This window comes from Heterodontus francisci, chromosome 1 (genome assembly GCF_036365525.1).
Source record: "Heterodontus francisci isolate sHetFra1 chromosome 1, sHetFra1.hap1, whole genome shotgun sequence".
NCBI lineage: Eukaryota > Metazoa > Chordata > Chondrichthyes > Heterodontiformes > Heterodontidae > Heterodontus > Heterodontus francisci.
In genome coordinates this window covers 169,384,861-169,411,673 of record NC_090371.1, presented here as the reverse complement: position 1 = coordinate 169,411,673, position 26,813 = coordinate 169,384,861, and the positions used below count along the sequence as shown (strand labels likewise).

The following is a 26,813-nucleotide window of genomic DNA, read 5'->3' as shown; positions in this document are numbered from 1 at the left end:
TGTAAGGGGATACACTAATGTCCCGACTGGGTAAACTGCGATCAACTGACTCCCTGAATATAACTGCCTTATCATGCTCCATGTCAAATTTCATTTGTGCCTTTTCATAGGTTTATGCAACTGCATCAGTACTTCTAAAATGGCTTACTCCAACTACGTTAGAAACATATGAACAGCAGTAGGCCATTCAGCCCATCGAGCCTGCCCCACCATTCAATATGATCATAGCTGATCATCCACTTCAACGCCTTTTTCCCACACTATCCTCATATCACTTTATGTCATTGGTATTTAGAAATCTGTCAATCTCTGCTTTAAACATGCTCAGTGACTGAGCTTTCACTGCCCTCTGGGGTAGATAATTCCAAAGCTTCACGACCCTCCAGGTAAACAAATTTCTCCTCATCTCTGTCCTAAGTGACTTCCACCTAAACGCCTGCTCGGGTCTGCAAATGAGACCCGACCCGAGCCAGACAGAACCTCATCCGAGCCTGACCCGACCAGGGTCCTTCCATTTTTTCCCGCGCCCGACCCGACCATCAGTTAACCTACCTTCCGTTTTTCACTTTGTTCCTTACCTGCACAAGCTTAAAATAACTGTAACAAAACCACCTTTAAAGTCCAAAAAGTAAATTACCATTAGAGTCACTTACCTGAGATGGTGATAGAGAATGTCTGATCTGGTCCGACCCGAGCCCAAATGCCAGACCTGCAAGTGCGACCCGACCGACACATGTCGTCGGGTCCCGTCGGGTTTGGGTCGGGTAGCAGGCCTTTACTTACCCCTTATTTTGAAATAGTGTCCTCTAGTTCAAGACCCCCCAACCAGGGGAAACATCTTAGCTGTATCTACCCTGTCTATCCCTTTAAGTATTTTGTAGGTTTCAATGAGATCACCTCTCATTCTTCGAAACTCTTGAGAATACAGGCCCAGTTTCCCCAATATCTCTTCATAGGACAGTCCTGCCATCCCAGGACCAAGTCTGGTGAATCTTTGTTGCACTCCCTCTATGGCAATAATATCCTTCCTAAGGTAAGGAGACCAAAACTGCACACAGTACTCCAAGTGCGGTCTAACCAAGGTTCTATACAATTGAAGCAAGTCTTCACTACTCCTGTACTCAAATCTTCTGCAATAAAGGCTAACATACCATTAGCCTTCTTAATTGCTTGCACGTTACATGGAATTACAACTCTTCAGTGACCTCAATGTGTTGTCATCACCAAACCTAATACTTTTATATTCCTTAACCTTGAATCAATCCTTACTAATTAGTGAATCAAGCTAACTTTTAACCAATCTGTCCCACATATTGTTGGAGTACAAGCACTAATACTGCAGAAAGGAGTCTACAACTAACACATTGATCACAGACCAGAACTCCTTGCGGCCACTATAATTTGCTTGGATTCATCATTATCTTCAACCTCTTCCTCAGAATTCTCTGTCATGTGCCATTTCGAGGACCCTGTCTCTTCACTTTGGGCAGTTCATCACATAATGATACTTTAAGTCACACCTGAAACACTATTAACTGCTCCTGGGGTATTCCAGAGATTCTTCATTGGCCCATTATTGTTCCAATTTTGTCTTCTGCTGTAATAGCCATACCTGCTAAAGCTGCTTTCATCTTTATTGTCTTTCTTTAATCTTCTGTTGTATTGACGCCTGCGTCTGGCATTAGGACTAATTCGAAATATGGCAATCATTGAGTCTTCTATTCTTTGTATCACCACAGAATGTCTCGTTTGGTCCCTGAAGGCCGAGGAAATGACTGTTCCCCCAGGAAGTTTTTTAAGGCAGCAGACAATTGATCCAACAGCATCTTCTTCTCTGAGAACCAAACACCAGTTGGAACCCGTTGCCTGTCCATATGAGACCTCTTAGCACAATCCAGTAATTTAAACACTAGCAGTGATCCAGCAATCCCCAAAATGAATTTGGTCAATCTTTTATACAATCTGCTAAAGCCCAAGATATATCCTTCCATGGAATGATCCCATCTGCTTTCCAAAATCTATCAAATCTATCAATCATGCCTCATGGGCAGTTAACAGATCATCTTTCTTGTAAATGTCATCTAGGAACTCTAATAGTAGGCCCAAACCTTTATCCCTATCCGATTGACAGGCATCCATCTCGCAAAATGCTTTATTTCTTGTAGGAAGCAACCATGCCAAGGCCATAATAATAAAAGCAAAATACTGCAGATGCTGGAAATCTGAAATAAAAACAAGAAATGCTGGAACCACTCAGCAGGTCTGGCAGCATCTGTGGAAAGAGAAGCAGAGTTAACGTTTCAGGTCAGTGACCCTTCTTCGGAACTTATTAATGCCAAGGCCATACCTTATTTTCTCTTTGATGGGGACGTAGCCTGAGTACACATATCCACTTCATTCTTCCACTGTTCATATGGTTCAGACTCAAAGAACATTGGAGGGTAATCATATACCAACAATTTACATTGGCGTTCTACTATTTTCCACAATGGCTACTAGGATTTCAGTTTTCTGTCCGAAAATTTTTCTTAGTTTCCAACCTTCACCTTTATGTAACCAGCCACTGCTACCATGTTATGGTATAGATAGCCAGGTTCTGAAGGGTAGAACAAGAGCCCATCTTTACACACTTTTCCATGCTTTTATTTATAGTATTATGAAAATGCCTCTGTGTTTTGTTACATGTATTTTTTGAGGATTCATTTTTGAAAGACTGAAGAAATGTTAAACTTTGGGGTTTTCAAAGGGGGTCATGTAAAGGCCACTTGACTTTGAAAAACAGTCCCTGGAAATGGCACTGAGAGGTCTTGTGAGGATAACAAGCCTTTCCGGTGTTTAGTTTTTAGTTTAGAGATACAGCACTGAAACAGGCCCTTCAGCCCACCGAGTCTGTGCCGACCATCAACAACCCATTTATACTAATCCTACACTAATCCCATATTCCTACCACATCCCCACCTATCCCTATATTTCCCTACCACCTGCCTATACTAGGGGCAATTTATAATAGCCAATTTACCTACCAATCTGCAAGTCTTTTGGCTTTTGCAAGTGTTACGGCCAAGGCGGGAGTAATGCACTGTTAATTCAGTCCCACTATTCCACAGGTCACAGCATATTAGTAAAGTTTCTCACCTACCAGAAAATAGCCAAATTACACACTTTATTTATTTCCCAGAATAAAGCACGCCAAACCAGGTTTCTTTAAACAACAACAAAATTAACTATTTATTAATAAACCAAGTTTTAAACAATAATGACTTAAACAATATGTATGAAAAGATTTTAAAACTTATTTTTCCTAACCCTAATGCACACACACATACATTCAAAAGCCAATGGTTAACCAGTTTTAAAAGGATGTTTTAAATTGGATCTGTTTCTTAGGAATAAAAAAATAACTGGTAACTTCCGGTAGGATATTTCCAGATCGGTGAGGTGCCCCAGAGTCAAATAGTCGGATGTCATTCGAAGTCTCTCCAGGTGAAATTAATGAACAGTCTGTGATGTGTAGGCGTTTAAGGCAATTCGCCTGCAGCAGGCATCACACAGATTTTTCAGAAAAACGTTGAAGCAACAGGTCTACTTAAATGTTAAAGTAACAGTAGAAAATTTCTTGAGATTTTAGGATCTTCCAAAAACACTAAAGGCAACAGGACTTACTCTTGAGGCAGAGATTTTCCAAAGACTGGAGGCAACAGCAATCTGTCACACCCGAAACACAAGGCTTCCTTTCTCCAAAGCAGTGTTCCTCCAGAGTGTAGCAACATATCTTTTTCTAGTTCTTTTTGCACTCTGAGCATCCTTTTCTCTCTCCAGGCAGAACACAGCCCGTACTCAAATGCAAGATTCCTTTTTTACAAGAGAGAGGGCTTTTTCTGGTCTGCAACCACAAGTCTCCAGTGGCAACTGGCTTTTCAACCCAAAAGTGAAACTAAACTTTCAACAGCCAAGTCATAAGACAGTCAGAAATCTTCCTGGCTGCTCGGATACAATTTTTACAGCCTGCACTGCAAACACCAAGTCAGCATTGTATCCACAAAGTCCATTTTTCTCAGCTTTTAAAGGCACACAGACCTCTTAAGTTATTTTTAAAGTCAAAACTCTCGTGTCCAGCTGTCACCACTTGACTTCCAGCAGTAACAACAAGTCTTTCCAGGAAACCACCTGACTTCCAGCTCAACAAACAACAGAGAACTTAGGGACTTAAATAAAAGCAAAATACTGCAGATGCTGGAAATCTGAAATAAAAACAAGAAATGCTGGAACCACTCAGCAGGTCTGGCAGCATCTGTGGAAAGAGAAGCAGAGTTAACGTTTCGGGTCAGTGACCCTTCTTAACGAGAACTTAGGACACCTGGAGAAGCAGTTTACAAAGAAATGACAGGTCAAGACTGATGGAGGTCAAAAGGTTGACCTCCTGCTGTTGGTTTCACTTTTGAATTGTTTTGAGTTAGGGTTGAACTGTACAAAAAGGGAGAACACTTCCAAGGAGAGAAGAGAATTCCCAAGGAAGGAGAGGAGACTACAACCTAGCTCAGCTTTCCAGCACCTCTCTAAAAGACCCTGAGAAATCCAATGTGTCAACTAATTGCATCCCCTGTCTTTGTAGAAAAGCCTGCTAAATTAATCTTTAATGTCGCCTGAAAAGAACTGTTCTAAAAGATCCCAGGTGACCCATCTATGTCTACTTGGAGGCCAGACTGTATGCCAGTTTTGGAACACAACATATCTCATCTGCTGTTTCTTCAAGAATGAGCAAGTAGTCAGGGCAAGTGTTTTTTAAAAATCTGTAATAGAGCTCTAACAATAAAAATTCCTTTATTTTTCTGGTTAACCGCTGTGTGTGTGTGTGTGTGCGTGCGTGCGTGTTTGAGAGTGTAAGGGGCTACGGTAAAAAGGGAACTTTAATATTTCAATCTGTGTGTTTATGCTTTACTTCATTACTGGTTAAGACTTGTTTTACAATAAACTGAATTTTGTTGTTTATTAAAGAAACCTGGTTAGTGTGTTTTATTCTGGGAACAATGGAGTATATGACTGACCATATCGTTAAGTGGGAAAATGTAAGTATGTGTTGTAACCTGTGGAGAAGTGGGACTAGAATGAACAGTGCACTCTTCCTGCCTCGGTCCTAACAATAGAGATACACAAACTACATGTACCTCCTAACCCCATCCACGACAGTTTCAGTCTGTTCCTCTTTAAAAGAGCACAAGTGAATCCCAAGCTAATGTCCACAATTAAACACAATTAATATACAATTAACACCCATCACTGGCTGTACCAGTTCCATTGTGCATTTCAACAGCACATGTCCTTGCAATAGATGGAACAGCAATGCATCTTGTTCGCTGTTCACCTGTACACTAAGATAGTTCCCCACAATTATAGACAGACAGACAGAATGCTACATGCAAAAATGGTCTGTGATATCTTGGCAGATGCAGCCAATCAGAATTTGCTGGCTGATGATCATCTTGACGGGCCTTTTTCATGCAGTGAACAAAGCATGGCTGATACTTTAATGCAGTACTGAAGTAATGTGCATTGTTGGAGGTATCGCCTTTTGGATGAGACAATAAACTGAGGCCCCATCTGCCCTCTCAGATGGATGTAAAAGATCCCATGGCACTATTCAAAACAGCACTGGTGAGTTCTCTCCAGTGTCCTAGTCAACATTTATCCCTCAACCAACATCACTAAAACACATTATCTTACCATCTCATTATTCTTTGTGGGACACTGCTGTGTGCAAATTGGCTGCCATATTTCCTATAGCACAACAGTGACTCTGCACTTGAAAAGTACTTCATTGGCTGTAAAGCGCAGTGAAACATCTTAAGGTCAAGAAAAGCATTACAGAAATGCAAGTTTTTCTTCCGATATTATGGCTGATTTGTTTCTGAAGAACCATCTAGCATAATAGTTAAATAGGACTCCACACATACCTGTACCATTAGCCCTGCTTTCAGTTTATTTCAAAACTGGTGCCAAAGCAAGTTAGGTTCTTCTCTGTCTACAATGCAGGTGTGTGGCAACTACTGGGTAGACATAGAGCACCTCACCCAGTATGATCCACTACGTATCCCTTTATTGATCATCGTCTTTTTCCATGCACTTCAGATAAGGGGATTCCCCTTGATGCCAGTAATATCCAGGCCAAAAACAAAATAATTGGCATAAAGGTTCACAAACCTAAGCGTCATCAGAAAAATCTTTAAGAAAAACAATGCAGAATTGGCTTAAAAGCTGTTGAATTAATCTTCTTGAAGTGTAAGGTAATACATCTGAGTGTTCAGGTACACATCACTAAAGGCTAGTGCACAGATACAAAAAAGTTAATGGAATGTTGGCCTTTATCTCAAGAGGATTGCAATACAAATGGATTTCTGCCCCATTTTACTTGCCATAATGCCCCATGAACATGGGTCATTCACATGAGGAAAATTCGCTTTACGACTTTTAACATTTGTCTTATCCATTGAGGTGTGGCATGCAACCTAACTGTTCCAAGAGAAGTGATAATGACTGGCATGACAACAGATTTGACTTTCTTTCATCCAGTCTTGGAGTTTATCAGCCTTGTGCCGCTGAACAGCTAATGATATTCACTTCTTATTCAGAACTGCTTGTTTGATGATCTCCTTTTCTGAACTGGTGTTGGGAAATGCACTCAAGCATTTTCAAAAATTATCTGGAATAGAGTGCCAGTATTTTCATCACAAAGCTTGTAGGTGGCATCAAAATAGCAAGGCTGAGTAATATTATGAAAGATTGGTCCAGCCTCTCATAGGCAATTAGGGATGGGCGATAAATGCTGGGCCAAGGTAGCTACGCTCACATTCCACAAACGAATGAAAAAAAAAATCCGGAGGGAGACATGATTGAGGTATTCAAATTAGTAATGGTCAGGATTATGGAGGATCAGTCAGGAATATTTGACTTGGCTCAGGATAGCAGAACAGCATAAGCTTAAGTGGCGGTTTGGTCAGTTTTTAGAATACCTTAACCAGGAAAGCGGTGGGGGTAAGTAGAAAGGAGAAAATGTACAAACATCTTGAAGATAAATACATCTATTATATAGAACAGCAGGAAGATGGACCTAAAGTGCTGAATTTTATGCCGCCCCAGCAGGCCAGTTGTTGGCGTGGGGGCAGCGTAAAATTGAGCAGGAGGTTCCAGGAGGCCAACCCGCCCCACTCCCGCCGTCGACTTTACGGCAGTCGGGCGGGGGTGGGGAGGGGGGGGGGGTGGGGGAATGGCCCGCCCGCCCGAGGCCAATCAAGGCCCTTAAGTGGCCACTTAAGGGCCCGCGCCCACCTCCATGGGTATTTTACCCAAGGCAAGTCGGTGTGCTGGGGACATGAAAGGCCGCCCAGCAATAGCTGCCAGCCTTTCCGCGCTCCGGGGGATGGGGGGTGGTCCATGGCAGTTGGCACAGGGTGCCCAATTGAGGGCCGCCCCACCTCCCAACTCTCCCCCGGGACGCAAGACGCCCCCCTCCCCCCAAACAACCACTCCAGCCTCACCAGGGAAGGACCGATCTGCCTGGTGAGGCATTCCCAACTTACCTTCACTCCTGGATCCATCTGGTCGGCTGGACTACAGTCCCAGCAGTGGCCACCGCTTTTACATCGGTGGCAACTTCCCGTCCGCCTAAGGTAAAATCCAGCCCATAGTTTTTTCTGGCCATAAGATTTTCTATGCTTCTTTGAATAGTTGGATAATGCTGCAACATATCTTTTACAAATCCAGGCCATGAGCCAATGTTTAGCTGTTTGATTGGGATGAACGTCATTAGATAGAATATTCTTACTCCGAGCCAGATAAATGCCCAAACCTTTCTGTGTTACATGGCATCCCAGTTCCAAAGATGACAACTTCTTGTCTGAGACCGTTCCAATTAGTCTCACCAAAAGCCAAGTCTTGCACCTGACATTCTTTTCAAGATGCCAATAATTATGCATTGTTTGGATGCAGATCAAGGTGTGGTCAGAAGCAAACCAGGCTTTGTTGAGCACTTTCAAAAAACAGAAGAGTCAATAAATACTAAATCTAAATAGGATTACCTTTTGTTGTGAAGTAAAATAGTTCAATGAGGCAACTAGTGACAATAAAGCACAAGAAAGCGGTCGGTGTTTTCTTTTGCTTTGTAATCAATTTGATGATCCTATATTGTTGAGGTTATTTTCCAGATAGATGGTTAACTATTGTCCAAATTGCCCTTTTCTCCTTAAGGAGTACTTCTGTCCAGAGAAATACTTCTTTCAGGATACTGGATACCACATTTTGCTGGAGGTTTCCAACTTGCACTTGTTAAAGAAAGCAAATCTATCACAGCCCAGCTTTATGGAAGTATAGTTAAAATAATTTCACAATGAGTTCATCAAGATTATTCCAAACCTTAGAAAAGTCTCTCCTACTTCAATGAAGCATTTCCAATTCACACCAGACCTCCAAAATTCTCAATAGGACTGTCTAGTCATACTGAGTTACATGGTTTTGAGTGCACTCGTGCTCATTAATCTAGGCTAGATGAGAACACAAGAAGACAAAGGGATAATGTCCTAATCCACTGCAATATCAGTCTCCCGTAACCTTTCATCTGAAAGAAAAGGCCAAGCTGCCAAGAGTTTATATGTATTTCATCAATGTTCCTGCAGTATCCAACTCCCAGCATCAATTAATCGGCCTGTGTAGGCAAAACCATGAAAAACAAGTTCAAATAATCTATCCAAAGAAGTGCTCTCAGTAAGCAGGGAACATTCACTTCAAAAGCTGTTTATCTGACGTAAATTAAATGAATTAATGCCAAGACTTAAACACTGAAGGCACATTCTGTCTGTTAATTAGAAGTTGTTCGGTGCCTGGCTGCCTGGGAATTTCCTTTGAGGTTAAACACAAGAAAATCAGTTCAGTTCTTTTAAGAGCTTACCTTGGCTGGTGGTATTTCTAGCAAAGCTCCAAGTTCTTCAAATGTAATATTATTGTACAGTTTACTGGCAGAAAGCAAGTTGTGCTCAATGACTGCCCTGTCCAGTATACTGGAACCTAGTATTAAGGGAGGAAACATCACATCATTACAATAGATACAATGTCACATGGAATTGTTAAATGACTACACTTCAATGAAAAAGAAACCTGACAAACATTTGAGAGTTGGCAGCTGCTAGGGAAAAGTCTTTAAAATTTGACAACACCAGAAAGGAGAATAATATTGCAAGAAGCATTCAACTTGCCGGCAATGCAGTAATTGTAGTATGGTGGTAGGTTGTAGCTACAATTTTCCACATGGCAAGCTCTCAGCTTCCTCACTGGGAAGAACAATCAGAGGAGAAACCCCTACCTGACTGCACGTACAAGTCCGCGAGCAGCTCTTAGGCCTCTCACAAAGTTACTTTATAACCAACTACTAGGAATAGCAGTCCAGGTTTTCCCTTTATGTGAGTTTCTATCTTTTGCTCTACACTTTTCACAAGGAATCTTATTAAATTAGTAGCTTAAATATGGAAAATCATGAGCATAAGCACATCTTTTCAATCGATGGCAAAACTCAGTTTCAACAATATCATCCTCAGGAGAATGAAACAAATGGTAAATTAACAGCTCATTTATGAAGGCCTTGAGCAGCCTTTCAAAATGAACTGGAAATGAATTTTCTGTTCCAAGGAAATAGGAAAACACACTGCACAAAATGTAATTGAAGAATCTGTTGTTACAACCGAGGCGGGAGGAGTGCACTGTTTATTCTAGTCCCACTTCTCCACAGGTCATAACATATTTTAAATTTTCCCACCTATCGATCAGATCAATCATATACTCTATTTTTCCCAGAATAGAACACACTAAACCAAGTTTCTTTACTGAACAACAAAAATGTCAGTTTATTATAAAATAAGTCTTAACCAGTAATGAAGTAAAACATGAACACACAGGTTTTAAAATTTCAAGTTCCCTTTTTACCTTAGTCCCTTCACTCTCGCTCACACACATATACAACGGTTAACCGAAAAGACAAAAAGGATTTTTACAAATTCAGAGCTCTGTTACAGATTTTTTAAAAACCTGGGCAGATTACTTGCTCATTTTTGAAGAAAACAGCAGATGAGACTTGCTGTTCCAAAACTGGCATACAGTCTAACTTCTGAGTATACATAGGCAGGTCACAGATTCCTTCAGAGCAGTTCTTTTCAGGCGGCATTGAGAATTAATTTTAGCAGGCTTTCTTCAGAGACAGGAAACGTGTGGACTTCACAGAGTCTTTATGGAATTGCTGGAAAGCGAGCTGGGTTGTGGACTTCTGCCCTTCCTTGACACTTCAGCACCACACATGACTTTATCTCCTGCCAGAAGATAAAACGCGCACACACGCTGACTAACAACCAAAACGACTGGTCAGTTTTCTGCCCTTCCAGGTGTGCTTTACTTTGACTGGGCGTGTCCAATCAAGAGACGCTTGCCACTTCTCTGCCCGTTATCAGGATTTCTGTTCTATCTTTGATTTGAATCATGTGACAACCAATAACATTGTTGCCACCAGTTCCTTCAGGGACCCCTTGATGGCTTTCTTTAAAAAAAAACTGGTCCAATATTTATTCACTTTAACTATTAATTCCATTAAAAAATATTTTAACAAAAAAAAATCACTTCCATAACATGTCCACCCTCAGAGGAATGAAACGCCATTTTTAAATGCGTTTCATTACATAGAGTGATTAAAAAGATAAAAAATTTGAAAACAGATTTTTACACACATACTTATTCACTCTTTTCTTATAGTTAATACAATTCTGCTCCATACCCCCTGTTCATTCAAGAGAACTCAAACAAAGTTAGAGTCTCGATAAAGCATCAGCAATAACATTATTTTCCCCCACAATATGACAATCTTCAAGTGATATGGTTGTAACAGTAAACTCCATCGGAATAGTCTGGCATTCTGATTTTTGTATTTTTCCACAAAGACTAGGGGGTTATGATCAGTATATACCAGTGTCTCTTTGTGCTCGTGGCAGACATAGACTTCAAAATGCTTAAGAGTCAATAATAAACCTGGGGTTTCATTTTCCACTGTTGAATATCTTTTTTGGTGTCGATTTAGCTTTTTGGAAAAGTGTCCCACTAGCCTTTCTATCTCTGATTCATAGTCATGCCAAGTGACCTCTTTCTGTGCCTTAAACCTTCTGTGATTCTATGATTCTAGTAACAGGACTGCACCGACCGCCAGGTCACTAGCATCAATTGCTACCTTAAAAGGCTTAGTGAAATTTGACGCAGCCAACACTGGTTCATTGACCAAAATGGCTTTCAGCCTCAAAGAATGCTTGGCACTCCCCTGACCATACCAACTTGGTTTTCTTCTTCTGTAGTATATCTGTCAGTGGAGCAGCTACAGTACTGAAATTTTGTACAAACTTTCAGGAGAAACCACACATCCCCAAATCTTCATGATTTCTCGCTTAGTCTCTGGGGTAGGGAACTCCACCAATGCTTGTACTTTCGTGGTTCTTGGCAACACTGTCCTTGCCCTATTATATGCCTGAGGTAGGTCACGGTCACTTTCACAAATTCACTTTTGACAAGGTTTATTACTAACTTCCTAAACAGAGCTTTGAGTTGTTTCAAGTGGTCCTTCTAAGTGTCACTGTACACCAGCACATCATCAAGGTAAACTAGACAGTTAGGAACACTGGCTACCACTTGGTTCATTAGCCTCTGAAAGGTTACTGGGGAATTTTTTTAGCCTGAATGACATCACTCAGCATGGCAAAAGACCGTCTGGTGTGACAAATGCGGACACCTCTTTATCTTGGGGTATTAAAGGAACTTGCCAGTATCTCTTTAACAAATCTATTTTTGTAAGAAACATGGCACTGCCCACTCTGCCAACACAATCTTCCAAGTGAGGTATTGGGTAGGAGTCTGAATTTGTTACTGCATTAACCTTTCTATAATCTACACAGAGTCTAGTTGAACCATCAGGTTTAGGCACTAACACCACTGGGGAACTCCAGCTGCTTTGACTGGGTTCTAATAGGTGGTTTTCCAACATGTATTGGATTTCTGCTTTTACCTAGGCCTGTTTCTCTGGACTTAAGCAATAAGGATGCTGTTTTATAGGAACGGATTCCCTACATCCACATCATGCGTGGCTAAGGTTGAACATCCTGGCTTATCCCTACTGACTCTTTTAAATGTTGTAAGTGGCCTGGTTAGGTCTTCTCATTGGTCTGCATCTAAATATGAAAGCATAGTGTCCAATCTCCCTAACGATTCAGTAATAGCTAATCGGATAGTAGGAGGTTCAATTTGAGAACTGTCCAGGCCTCCTTCTGCCTCATCCTCACTATCCTTTTCAGCTTTCACTATCCCTACTACCTGACGTACCTGTGCTTGCTTATCCTCCTTCCGGCGATGATATTGTTTTAACTTATTGATATGACCCAGCCAATTCATTTTCCAGTGATCTGGGGTGTCGATCAAATAATTTACTTCACCAATTCTTTTGACCACTTTATATGGACCACTGAACCGTGCTTGCAACGGTTCACCCTGCAAAGACATCAATACCAGCACTTCATCTCCTGGCCGAAATGTTGGGGTCTTAGCACGCCTGTCTGACCATTTTTTCATAGTTGTTTGGGAAGCTTGAAGGTGTTCCTGAGCCATTTTGCAAGCTCTCATGAGCCGTTCCAGGAACACGGATATATAATCTAGCACAGAAGATTCATCCCTCTATTCCAAAAATCTCTCTTTAAGAGGACCTCTCATCTCATGTCCATAAACTAATTCAAAAGGACTAAGGTGGGTAGACTCTGCAGGTGAATCCCTAGTGGCAACCAAAAGAAACTCTAGTCCTTTATCCCAATCATGGGGATATTCATGACAGTGTACCTTGATCACTGTTTTGAGGGTCTGATGGTACCTTTCTAAAGCTCCCTGTGTCCGTAGGTGGTAAGCTGAAGACTTTAACTGTATTATACCTAAGTTATCCATAACTTCCTGAAAAATTTTAGACATAAAATTGGAACCTTGATCTGACTGAACCTCAATCGATAATCCATATCTAGTGAAGAACAGGGTTAACTTCTCCACCACTACCCTAGCAGAAATTGTTCCCAAGGGAATGGCCTCTGGGAATCAAGTAACCATATCCATGAGTGAGTATATATTGGTGTCCCGCTTTTATTTTCAGTAAGGGTCCTACACCCTTAGTGGGCGGCACAGTGGCGCAGTGGTTAGCACTGCCGCCTCACAGCTCCAGGGTCCCGGGTTCGATTCTGGGTACTGCCTGTGTGGAGTTTGCAAGTTCTCCCTGTGTCTGCGTGGGTTTTCTCCGGGTGCTCCGGTTTCCTCCCGCAAGCCAAAAGACTTGCAGGTTGGTAGGTAAATTGGCCATTATAAATTGTCACTAGTATAGGTAGGTGGTAGGGAAATATAGGGTCAGGTGGGGATGTTGGGTAGGAATATGGGATTAGTGTAGGATTAGTATAAATGGGTGGTTGATGGTCGGCACAGACTCGGTGGGCCGAAGGGCCTGTTTCAGTGCTGTATCTCTAATCTAAAAAAAAAAAATCTAATCTACACAGTCTACCAACACCCTACTAAATGGTTCCCCAATAACTGGTATGGGAATTAGAGGTGCCGGTTTTATGGCAGGTTGCGGTTTTCCCACAATCTGGCATGTATGGCACGATTTACAAAACTGCACCACGTCCTTGGTAAGACCTGACCAGTAAAAATGTTGATTTATGCATGATTTGGTCTCCGGACCCCACATGTCCCGCTATAGGAATTTCATGCACTATCCTCAATTCCTGGCGGTACCACTATCTGATGAACTACCATCCATTCTTCGCCCACAGGTCTGAGAGGAGGTCTCCACTTCCTCATCAGAATCCCATTTTTAATATTTTAGCCTTTTGGAACTCCTTTTGCCTCAGCTTTTGTTGGAGCTGATCGAGCCACTTTAACTTGGATCAGCTTGCTGAGCCGTGATCAGAGAAGACTTATTAAATATTTTCTTAGGATTATCCAAATCCCCAAAGAAACTTTCAGATATTAGTCTATTTGTCTGTGGTGCCAATTTTACTTCCAACAATGGAACCTGTTTAACCATTGCCCGAGTCACTACACATGAAGGAAAAATTCGTGGAACCTTTTCCTGTAACTTCTGTCTCTTTAACTTCACTTGGTTTTTCCGTGACGACTTTCGCCCAGGCCAAATCATTCCCCAGGAGGTGGTCAACTCTGTCTACTGGCAAACTATGGACAACTCCTACAGTTACCGTTCCAATCATTAGGTAACACTCTAGGTGCACCCGATACCAAGATACGGGTATATCCGCCCTGCCAATACCGTTCACTAAAACTTTAGTGTTCAGTGCGCTCTCTGGTGGAAATGTTAGGCCTTTCCCCAGCAAAAAAGAGCTTGGGTGGCTCCTGTATCCCTAAGTAGAACTATAGGTTTGCCTGTCTCACTTGAGGGATAAAGAGTTACTTTTCCTTTCAACAAGAATTCCCTATAACTCTCAGGTATCTTATTCACAACCCTTGCACTCACATTGTTTTTTTGTATTTGGCCTTACAGTTGCAGTCAGTGCTACAGCCTGATCTGCAGCACTCTCAGTCTGGGCCCCTTTCACTGCATTGGCTTTCTGTACCCCAATAAGTCTATCAGTTTTACCCTCTCAAATTCTATATATGTCTGCCCAGATAATCTCTGGAGGTTCTGAAATTTCTGTCGGTAAGCTTCAGGGACTAACTCATACGTGGCGACAATAGCCTTTTTTGCCATCTCAATCTGCAGAAGCCTCATCAGAAAGCATGGCATAAACTTCATGAGCTCTGTCGATCAAGCTGCTTTGCATAAGTAGTGTCCAGCTTTCCTTTGGGCACTTCATCTGTTTGGCTACCTTTGCAAAAGAAATGAAAAATTCCTCTACGTCCCTTTCCTCAAACTTAGAGAGGGCCTGCACAAATTTAAACAGCTCACCACTGGGTCCTTAGCTGGAGACAGATCTTTCCCCACCAAAATTTTCACTGTTGTCAAGACCACCCTTCATCTAGTTCCATCTTTTTTAATTCAAATACCCCCTTCCTTCTCTTTCACTTTCCCTTTGAAATTCAAGCTTAAGTTTTCCCATTTCTATTACTTTTTCTGTGTCAAATGCAAGCTGTCTCATCTGTAACTGAATTTTAGCTAATTCAACTGCACTACCATCTGGTTTGCTTTCTTCTTCTTACAATTTCAAATGTTGTGCTATTACTTCAATTATGTCTGCTTTCTCAGCTCCTGGTTTTAACTCTAATGCCAACAGGTCTACTAAATCCTTTATCTCAAATCACTCAGGGAGACATACTGCTTCCCCAGAAAGGTCACAGCAACTGTTAAAGACATTCCGTTGGTTTAAACTTTACTCTATTACACAAGAAACCTGGGTCTTTTTATTTTTTTCCTTTTTCAATTATTATTACCCCACTTACAATTATACGTTGTTGGGCTTATCCCAGCAAAAGAGAGCCCCCAATTAATATGCTACAACCGAGGTGGGAAGAGTGCACTATCTATTCTAGTCCCACTTCTCCACTAGTCACAACATATTATTTTAAACTTTTCCACTTATCGATAGGGTCAATCATATACTCTATTTTTCCCAGAATAGAACACACTAAACCAGGTTTCTTTACTGAACAACAAAAATATCAGTTGATTATAAAACCAGCCTTAACCAGTAATGAAGTAAAACATAAACACACAGATTTTAAGTTTTCAAGTTCCCTTTTTACCTTAGTCCCTTCACACTCATACACAGGTTAACCGAAAAGGTAAAAGGGATTTTTATTAATTCAGAGCTCTGTTACAGACAAAAAAAAAACCTGGGCAGATTACTTGCTCATTTTTGAAGAAAACAGCAGATGAGATATGGTGTTCCAAAAATGGCACAGTCTAACTTCTGAGTACGCATAGGCAGGTCACTGAGATTCCTTCAGAACAGTTCTTTTCAGGTGGCAATGATAATTAATTTTAGCAGGCTTTCTTCAGAGACAGGAAACGAGATGAATCGACACAGTGGACAGGGTCTTTTATGGAATTGCTGGAAAGCGAGCTGGGTTGTGGTCTTCTGCCCTTCCTTGACACATCAGCAGCAGACTTGACTTTATCTCCTTCCAGAAGGACTCGCAACCAAAAAGACTAGTCAGTTTTCTGTCCTTCCAGGTGCGTTCTGCTGCTACTGGGCTTGTCCAATCAAGGGACGCTTGTCACTTCTCTGCCCGTTACCAGGGTTTCTGTTCTATCTTTAACTTGAGCCATGTGACAACCAGTAACATTGTTGCCACCAATTCCTTCAGTGCCCTCTTGATAGCTTTCTTTTTTTAAAAAGAATCTGGCCCAAGATTTATTCAGTTTAACCATAAATTATTTTTAAAATATTTTAACAAAAAACGGAATCACTTTCATAACACTGTTTACATCATTTGTAACATGTGTGGAGTAGAGACTAATTGCTTTCTTTAATGGTGCCTTTAACTTGCATAATTTATTTGGCTGGGGAGATAGCAAGTACTTTCCTCAATACCATTCCAACCCTACTACAAGCGCAGTTCATACTCTCAAATAAAATCTAACTTTCTTTCCTACAAATCTAAATTAGTTCCAAAACATATTTTTAAAAACACTGGTATTGCACATGCAATCCAAAGTACTGTGCCACATAGCACGGGGCAAAGCACGCAGTCTGCACTGGCAGGTCATTGCAAACATAATAAAACAAAATCAGAGGAAGTCACCCTAAGGCACTCCTGCACAGTCTACTACCTCAGACCTACTCCCTAATTCATGGCCGTCGGACTACACACAGCTTCTGAGACCTGGGAATTCAACCCTCATTCTCCTTGTACTTACAATTCTGATTTGCTGGCTAGTGTTGTTTGAACTTTATTGGCCTGGAGGTTAGGATAGAGCTGCTTTCAGCACTGTTAACACATTGATGAATAAACCAAAATCAGGACACCAGATCTGTTGGTATCAGCAGCTCGAGATATGTGCAAATTATGCGAGCATGGATTTAAACATGGTGTGTGGCTTAAGGCTCCTTGATATACACACATACGGCTTCCAAAACAAAAGGGTGGGTAGCTCTGTGCTAGTCAAACAGTGGCACCAAGTCCAAAAAAATAGTGCCTGACTTGGCAAAATCAAAATGGAAAGTAAGAGATAAATTTAGAAATTATGGGCTGACAGGTCCAGACCAAGAGATAGCTATACTTGTCCACAATCTCATCACTCTGGTCATTTCAAGCTGATGAACCAAAAACAAAACAAAAATCCATAGAAGTATCAAAGCACTTATCACACTAGTCTAGATTAAAATAAAATTTATGCAGTAACAAAAAAATCCTTGACATCATGAAGTATAAACAGAATTCTTGATTACATGGCACTGTACAGACAATTTATCCCACTAATGAACTGAATCAATGCAATTACCCCAGGAAATAAATTAATCAATGGTTTGCCATTACGTAGCCTGTGTTTATTAAATTGTTTTTCAATTAAAGGGCTGGTTAACTTTAATTGCTATTGGCGACTGAATTGTTAATATGCTTAATTCAACCAGTAACAGGCTGGCATACAAATATTGTTTCAAGATTTTAAATTTTAAAATAATTTGAATTTTCCTCGCCTAATGTCACTGATTCATGCTTAAGTGCATTTTCAATGAAAATGCCAGCCATTTTATGCAATAACCAATGGCTAATCTTCATTTGTGGATCTAAGCAGTATGTATTGGTGAGATATTTGACTGTGGAGGACATCACAGCTAAACTTAAATCACATTCTCACATTCTGTCCACTTACGTAAATTTTCCACAGGACTCTGATCAGAAATGGAAACTGTGGCTGATTCCACCCCTAACCCAAGGGAAATTGGAGTATCCTAAGTGCTATCCAGGTTGAAATCCACTAACTCAGCTGACAGTGGGGAATTGAATCTGCAATCTTCTGCACTACACTGGGTGGTGTCTTCACCCAAGATGCACTCAATGAATTTTTAAAATACTGAGCTGTTTGCCACTCATATCAAGATCACCATTTTCAACATCAACAAGCTATGGAAATTACTGGTGTCTTTTAGTGTACCACATTGCTTACAGGAAAAGATTATATCTCTTCCTTCATTTATCCCAGAGACAGCCGAGTTGAGGGTGCTCAATTCACAATGACTTAAAAAATATTAACTAGCATGCTCAGGATGAATGAATGAACATAATTAGGGCTTTGATTTATATAAACTAAGAAAGTTAAAATCTGATTAATTGCATGGAATTGTGAAATTTTTGCTGCTGTTTTGGGGATCAAGTTCTGCAATTCCATCCATTTTCCATTTGAAACCATCAATAAGTGGCCTTGGCTAAAACATTAAAAATAAGCTGCATTTAGTGACATCACACAAGATTTGTAGTTGCACTACAAATAAGTAGGAGGACAATAATACAATTAATGAAGAAATGTAATGTACAATTGGATGCAGTCAGGCTGCAGATAGACAGTACTGCATTGAAGTTCTATACATGGCTAAGTGCAGAACTCTACAACCTATCATGTTTCAACACAGGACAAACACCTGGGCTGGACTTGAGCAACATCACGCTGTCATCAGCCTGTCAGGGTGTCTATATTCACTCTGTTAAAAATAAAATTTACAGTTTCAACAAAGACATGCTTTAACGTTCATCATGCACAAATCATTTTGCTACACACTACAAGAAAAGGTGTGAAACACACACCTTCAGGACAAAAACTGACTGTGAAGACTTTACCATCAGCAGTCGTTGCTTTCTGGTGAGGCATCAGCATGGCAGCAAACTCCTGCAGCTGGTTCCCTCGAATAATTCTATCCAGATACATTTTCTCTAGAATGCCATAAGCTGCAAGTTGCTGGCAGCGTTCATCCTTAAACAGGGTTGCCAGCATACGGGAACGCTGCTGTCCTACAGGGAAAACACAACCAACAGGATTGCTGTGAATTGTAACGCTTAACTTTGTTGCACTGCAGTATTTGTTCACAAAGTTGCATCCATAAATGCAATTGGATTTTCCCCTCATTCTTGGCTTAAACAAACTTCTGCTTTAAATTCATTATATTTTTGTTTTATTTTAAATATTTAAACATTTCTATGACGCACATACTTTTATAATAACCCTTGAAATTTCACATATTAAAACATAAAATTAATTAGAATGGTAGGACATTCAAACCTAGCCTGTTTGCCAAATCAATGGTTAACTGTGGAAACGTAAAAGCCCAGATATGCCTGTTTGAAACATAAGCCCAATTTACTTGAATAAATTTACTCTGCCGTGTGTATCCAAATCGCTTTCCAAAGTGGAGTAAAAATTATATGTATGCCTGGGATTCAGCCCTTGACCTCACTTTGTAACCCAACTGTCCTCTGACTTTCAATACAGACGTGCACAAAACCAAGATGCGATCACAACAGATTTGTGTATTTGGGCAAGCAAGTGTCTCATTGCTGCTCAAGTCCTGAGTTTTATTTGAATGTAAATGCCAATATCTCATCGCAAGATTCACCCTCCCAAAAATAGCTCTGAGAAGCATAATAGGGCTCTTTTTGGATCAATTCTAGTTTGTCTAAAATTCACTTCAGAAAATTTTATTTCTTCTCAACAGAATTCTGCAGTTTTGTGCTATAACATTGAAATCAAAACCAAAAAGGCAGATAGAGCCCAGTTTCCAAAGCTTAATGAATAACAAATCAAGCATAATTTCCACATTAAATTTTGAATTTATCACATTACACATGAAAGTCTGGTGCATTCATATTTGAAATAAATAATTCAAAAAACAGTGATCAATAAACCTGCCTTCAGAACCAAACAACTGGTTTTCTATTTTCAAGCATGCTGCTAATGTAGCAGCAATACAATATGACAACCTTTAATATTAAACAGGAAAGCAATAATTTTAGCCCCTTCTGAATTGACGGCATGACCATGAAATGCAGCCACTTTTAAATATTCTAAAGTTTGTTATTGAAGCCAATTAATTGCTCTATTAGAGTAATGCTTGGATTCCCAACCACAAGACAGTCAAGTTCATATCTTAGACTTCAATGTGTTTTCTTAGCTACTCTCTATGGAAATGTTTCCTGGTTCACGAGACAGAGAATGGAGGACAGCTGCGAAGGGGTCTGTAGCCCAGGCAATTCTTACATTCCTCATTCAGGTGCAGCCTTGAAGCAGAAACTTCAAAAAGGGATCAAAATGAGGGTAAAATTAACTAAATATAAATATATTATTTTAGAACTGTACTGAACCCCTTTAATTTGTTGGTTAATTAATGGAAACTAGTAGATTGGACCCCAGTCCACTAGTAACTCTACAAGCATTCTGGTTCAAACTTAGAACTGCAAACCAAAATCGATGTTTATTGTGCGATTGCTACCAGAACCACCCACAGCCCTGGCATTACAGGCCTACAATACAAATATATTACCTGCTGATGCAAGAATGGTGCAGTGTAGTGCATGCTTTAATGCCTCTAGCCGCTCAGTTTCATGAACAATAGATTTATATGAGAGTTCATTATATCGCTGAGCAGCTTCTATAAATTTCCTTCTGTAGTCGAGGACACGAGCATAGCACACCTGAAGACAAAATCATAAGAATGTTTTACTTTTCAGAAAATAAAAGCTGTTTACTATTGTGAAATTCTAAAGTAGCTAGGTGATAAACATGAACTCGTTTTGTTTTTCCGATTTACATATATCTAAGCTAGATATAAAAAAGATTACATTTAGCATTTTAAAAAATTGAATTAAGATTTGAAAGTTAGTCTACCACAAACTAACAGTACACTGGTACAAAATATTTTATTAGGGGACGGAGAAGGGAAGAAAAAGATGCTTTGAGTTAAATAAACAAACAGACAGTGAAATAATGGTTAAAAACGGAATTTGAGCACAAAGTAATTAATTCAAGATTAGACAATTATATATTTTGGTAGGACAATTTTTCTTCCATCTGTACATTTGTAGTTGCATGGTTCTCAAAATACAGAATACATCTGAAAGCAATGCAATTTAATTATAACTAAGGGAGCTATTTGAAGAGAAAGGAAGAAAAAATACAAATGCAGGAAACCTGAAACATTTGAAATCAGTCAAGACACGGGTGGTTCAGCTGCACAGGAGGGAAGGAAAAAGAGTGGAACAGTAATAGTGATCGGGGATTTGATAGTCAGGGGATCAGATAGGCGTTTCTGCAGCAGTAAATGTGTCTCCAGGATGGTGTGTTGCCTCCCTGGTGCCAGGGTCAAGGATGTCACGGAACGGCTGCACGGGGGAGGGTGAACAGCCAGAGGACGTGGTCCACATTGGTACCAATGACATAGGTAGGAAGAGGGATGAGGTCCTGAAAGCAGATTTTAGGGAGTTAGGAAGGAAATTAAAAAGCAGGACCTCCAAAGCAGTAATCTCAGGATTACTCCCAGTTCCACATGCTAGTGAGCATGGGAATAGGAGGACAGATCGATTGAACACGTGGCTGGAGAATTGGTGTAGGAGGGAGGGCATCAGATTTCTGAGGCATTGGGACCAGTTCTGGGGCAGGTGGGACCTGTACAAGATGGACAGGCTACAAGTTAACAGGACCGGGACTATCATCTTCACAGGGAGATTTTCTAGTGCTGTAGGGGAGGGTTTAAACTAGCTTGTCAGGGGGATGGGAACCTGAGGGGTATCTCAAATTGGGACAAAGTAAAGCTGGTAACAGGAGGTAGAAAAGTAGCAAGTGACATTAGAAGGCAGGCGAAACAAAGGCGATCAACTAGGCTTAGAATGCAGAATGTCAAGAGGACAAGGTTAATGGCACTCTACTTGAATGCACACAGCATTCGCAACAAGGTAGATGATTTGAAGGCACAAATAGAGGTAAATGGGTATGATCTAATTGCCATACGGAAACATGGCTACAAGGTGACCAAGACTGGGAACTGAATATTCAAGGATATTAGACATTTAGGAAGGACAGGCAAAAAGGAAACAGAGGAGGTGTTGCGCTGATAATAAGGGATGGGATCAGTACAATCAGTAAGGGAGGATCTCAGATCAGAAGAACAAAATGCGGAATGTGTTTGGGTGGAGCTAAGACAAGGCAAGGGGCAACAAACATTGGTAGGAGTTGTTCATAGGCCACCAAATAGTAGTGGTAGTTTGGGGCATGGTATTTAGCAGGAGATTAGAGAAGCATGTGGCATGGGTAATACAGTAATCATGGGTGACCTCAATCTGCATATAGACTGGGTAAACCTAATGAGCACTAATGCTGTGGAGGACGAGTTTCTGCAGTGTTGGGATGGTTTTCTAGAGCAGTATGTTGAGGAACCAACTAGACAACAGGCTATTTTAGATCTAGTATTATGTAATAAGAAAGGGCTAATTAATAATCTTGTTGAAAAAGAACCTTTAGGGATGAGTGACCATAATATGATAGAATTTTACATTATGTTTGAAAATGAGGTAGTTCAATCTGAAGCCAGGGTGTTAAATTTGAACAAAGGAAATTATGAAGGTATGAGGGGCAAATTGGCTCAGGTGGATTGGGAAAATACGTTAAAAGGTATGACAGTACATAGGCAATGGATAGTCTTTAAAGAAATATTACATAGTTTACAGCAACTATACATTCCTTCAAGGCACAAAAACCCCAAAAAGAAAGGCAGTCAGCCATGGATAACACAGGAAGTTAAGGATTGTATAAAATTAAAAGAAAAGGCCTATAAAGTTGCCAGAAATAGTAGTAACCCTGAGGATTGGGAAGATTTTAGAATACAGCAAAGGAGGACGAAGAAGCTGATAGAGAAAGGGAGAATAGAATATGTAGGTAAGATAGCAAAAAATATAAAAACGGACTGTAAAAGCTTCCACATGTATGTAAAAAGAAACGTTTGGCTAAGACAAATGTGGGTCCATTACAGGCAGAGTCAGGAGAATTTATCATAGGGAATAGAGAAATGGCAGAGAAGCTAAATGATTACTTTGTGTCTGGCTTCACTGAGGAAGATACAAGAAATCTCTCAGAATTACAGATCCAAGGGATTAGGGGAAGGAGGAATTGAAGGAAATTAATATTAGTCAGAGGGTTGTATTGGAGAAATTACTGGGGCTAAAGGTAGATAATCCCCAGGACTTGACATTCTACATCCCTTGCAAAATTCGATAGATTCTGCAGCACTTGCTGCAGATTGGAAGGTCACAAATGTCACCCCACTATTTAAGAAGGGAGGGAAGAGAGAAAACAGGGAATTACAGACATTGAACAGAACGTAACAAATAGGAGCAGGAGTAGGCCATTCAGTCCCTCAAGCCTGCCCCGCCATTCAATAAGATCATGGCTGATCTGTCCCAAGCCTAAACTCTTCTTTTGGGCCTGCTCCACATACCCCTCGACTCCCCGCGATTTCAAAAATCTATCTACCTCCTCCTTAAATACATTTAGTGACCTAGCCTCCACAACTCTCTGGTACAGAATTCCAGAGATTTAACACCCTCTGACAGAAGAAATTCCTTCGCATCTCAGTTTTAAATGTGTGCCCTCTTATTCTGTAACTATGTCCCCTAGTTTGAGACTCCCCCACTAGTGGAAACATATTCTCAACATCTACCCTGTCAAGCCCCCTTAAAATCATATATGTTTCAATAAGATCACCTCTCATTCTTCTAAACTCAAATGAATAAAGGCCTAACCTGTTTAGCCATTCTTGATAAGACAACCCCTTCATCCCAGAAATCAGCCTAGTGAACCCTTTTCTGAATTGCCTCCAATGCTAGTATATCCTTCCTTAAATACGGGGACCAAAACTGTACGCAGTACTCCAGGTACGGCCTCACCAACACCCTGTACAGTTGTAACAAGACTTCCCTATTTTTAAACTCTAACCCCCTTAGCAATAAAAACCAAAATTCCATTTGCCTTCCTAATGACTTGCTGCACCTGCATGCTAACTATTTGTGTTTCATGTACAAGAACACCCAGATCCCTCTGTAATGCAGTATTTTGCAGTCTTTCTCCATCTAAATAATAATAATCTGCCTTTTTATTCTTCCAACCAAAGTGGATGACCTCACACTTTCCCACATTGCACTCCATCTGCCAAGTTTTTGCCCACTCACTTAACCTATCTATATACCTTTGCAGATTCTTTGTGTCCTCATCACAATATGCCTTCCCATCTATTTTTGTACCGTCAGCAAATTTGGATACACGATACTCTGTCCCTTCCTCCAAGTCATTAATATAGATAGTAAATAGTTGAGGCCCTAGGACTGATCCTTGTGGCACCCCACTAGTTACGGCTTTCCATCCTGTAAATGACCCATTGATCCTGATTCTCTGCCTTCTGTGTGTTAGCCAATCCTCAATCCATGCCAACACATTACCCCCAATACCCTGAGCTCTTATTTTGTGCAATAACCTTTTATGTGGCACCTTATTGAATGCCTTCTGAAAATCAAAATACACTACATCTACCGGTTCCCTTTTATCCACTCTGCTTTTTATATCCTCAAAGAACTCTAAAAAAAATTTGTCAAACATGATTTACCTTTCATAAAATCATGTTGACTCTGTTTGATTGAATTATGTTTTTCTAAATGTCCTACTATTTCTTCATTAATAATGGACTCCAGCATTTTCCCAATGACAGATGTTAAGCTAACTGGTCTATAGTTTCCTGCTGTCTGTCTCCCTCCTTTCTTGACTAGGGGTGTCACATTCGCGGTTTTCCAATCCACTGGTACCCTACCGGAATCCAGTGAGATTTGGTATATTATGACCAATGCTTCCACTATCTCTGCAGCCACTTCTTTTAAAACCCTTGGATGCAGCCCATCAGGTCCTGGCGACTTGTCTGCCTTTAGTTCCATCAGTTTGTCGAGCACCTTTTCCCTTGTGATAGAGATTGTTACAAGTTCCTCCCTCCCATTTACACCTTGCTCATCTATTATTGTTGGATGTTTCTAGTGTCCTCCACCGTGAAGACCGATGCAAAATATTGTTTTAAATTATCTGCCATTTTCTTGTTCCCTGTTATTAATTCCCCAGTCTCATCCTCTAAGGGTCCCACACTTACTTTAGCTACTTTCTTCCTTCTTTTATACCCGTAGAAACTCTTACTGTTTGTTTTTATATTTCTTGCCAATTTACTCTCAATCAATTTTCTCCCTCTTTATTAGTTTTTTAGTCATCCATTGCTGTTTGCTAAAAAAAATCCCAATCCTCTGGCCTACCACTAGCTTTCGCAGCTTTGTACGCCTTTGTTTTTGATTTGATACTCTCCTTATCTTCCTTTGTTATCCACAGGTGGTTCATCGTTCTCTTCAAGTCCTTCCTTCTGACCGGAATAAATGTTTGATGAGTGTTTTGAAATATCTGCTTAAAAGTCTGCCAATGCTCATCTACTGACTTTCCCATTAGTCTATTTTCCCAGCCCACTTTAGACAACTCTTTCTTCATACCTGTGTAATTGCCCTTGTTTAAGTTGAAGACACTGGTTTGAGTTGCTCACCCTCAAACTGAATTTGAAATTCTACCATGTTATGATCGCTTCCCCCAGAGGATCCTTAACTACGAGATCTCTTATTAAACCTACCTCGTTACACATTACCAAATCTAAAATAGCCTGTTCCCGGGTAGGTTCTGCAACACATTGTTCGAAGAAACAATCCCTGATGCACTCTACAAATTCATCTTCCATGCTACCCTTGCCAATTTGATTTGTCCAGTCTATATGCAGATTAAAATCACCCATGATAATTGCAGTGCCCTTCTTACACACCTCCATTATTTCCTGATTAATATTTTGTCCTACAGAGAGGCAACTTCTTGGGGGCCTATAGACCACTCCCACCCGTGATTTCTTTATCTTGCTGTTCCTTATTTCCACCCAAATTGAATCGACACCGCGATCTTTACACCTATATCATTACTCACAACTGCACTGATCCCTTCCTTTAATAACAATCTGTTAGCCTTACATCAGTCGTTGGGAAAATGTTAGAATCTATTCTAAAGGATGTGATAAATGGACACTTAGATAATAATGATCTGATTGGGCATAGTCAACATGGATTTATGAATGGGAAATCATGTTGACGAACCTGTTGGAGTTTTCTGAGGATGTTACTAACAGAATTGATAAAAAGGGAGTCAGCGGACGTGGCATACTTGGATTTTCAGAAGGCTTTTAATGAAGTCCCCCACAGGAGGATGGTTAGCAAAATTAAAGCACAGGCGATTGGAGGTAATATAATGGCATAGATTAAGGTTTGGTTGACAGGCAGAAAGCAATAAACCGGTCATTCTCGCGTTGGCAGGTGACTAGTGGGGTACCGCAGGGATCAGTGCTTGGGCCCCAGTTGTTCACAATATATATCAATGATTTGGATGTGGGGACCAAATGTAGTATTTCCAAGTTCGCATATGACACAAAACTAGGTGGGAATGTATGTTGTGAGGAAGATGCAAAGCGGCTTCAACGGAATTTGGAAAGACTTAGTGAGTGGGCAAGAACGTGGCATATAGAATATAATGTGGAAAAATGTGAGGTTATCCACTTTGGTAGGAGGAATAGATGTGCAGAGTATTTCTTAAATGCTAAGAGATTAGAAAGTGCAGATGTCTAAAGGGACGTGGGTGTCCTTGTCAATAAGTCACTGAAAGCTAACATGCGGGTGCAGCAAGCAATTAGGAAGGCTAATGGTATGTTAGCCTTTATTGCAAGAGG

At 40.6% G+C, this 26,813-nt stretch overlaps 1 protein-coding gene across 1 annotated transcript in view; it reads right to left on the bottom strand.

Annotated features, from left to right (window-relative positions):
* cops4 (COP9 constitutive photomorphogenic homolog subunit 4 (Arabidopsis)) overlaps positions 1–26,813 on the bottom strand; it is a 78,331-nt gene that overhangs the window by 30,311 nt on the left and 21,207 nt on the right. The window contains exons 6-8 of the mRNA XM_068031063.1: positions 20,526–20,676; positions 18,796–18,999; positions 8,939–9,054 (exon numbers count right to left, since the gene is read on the bottom strand). Of these exons, the coding sequence (XP_067887164.1) occupies positions 8,939–9,054; positions 18,796–18,999; positions 20,526–20,676 (471 nt within the window). The remainder of the gene's footprint in view (positions 1–8,938; positions 9,055–18,795; positions 19,000–20,525; positions 20,677–26,813) is intronic.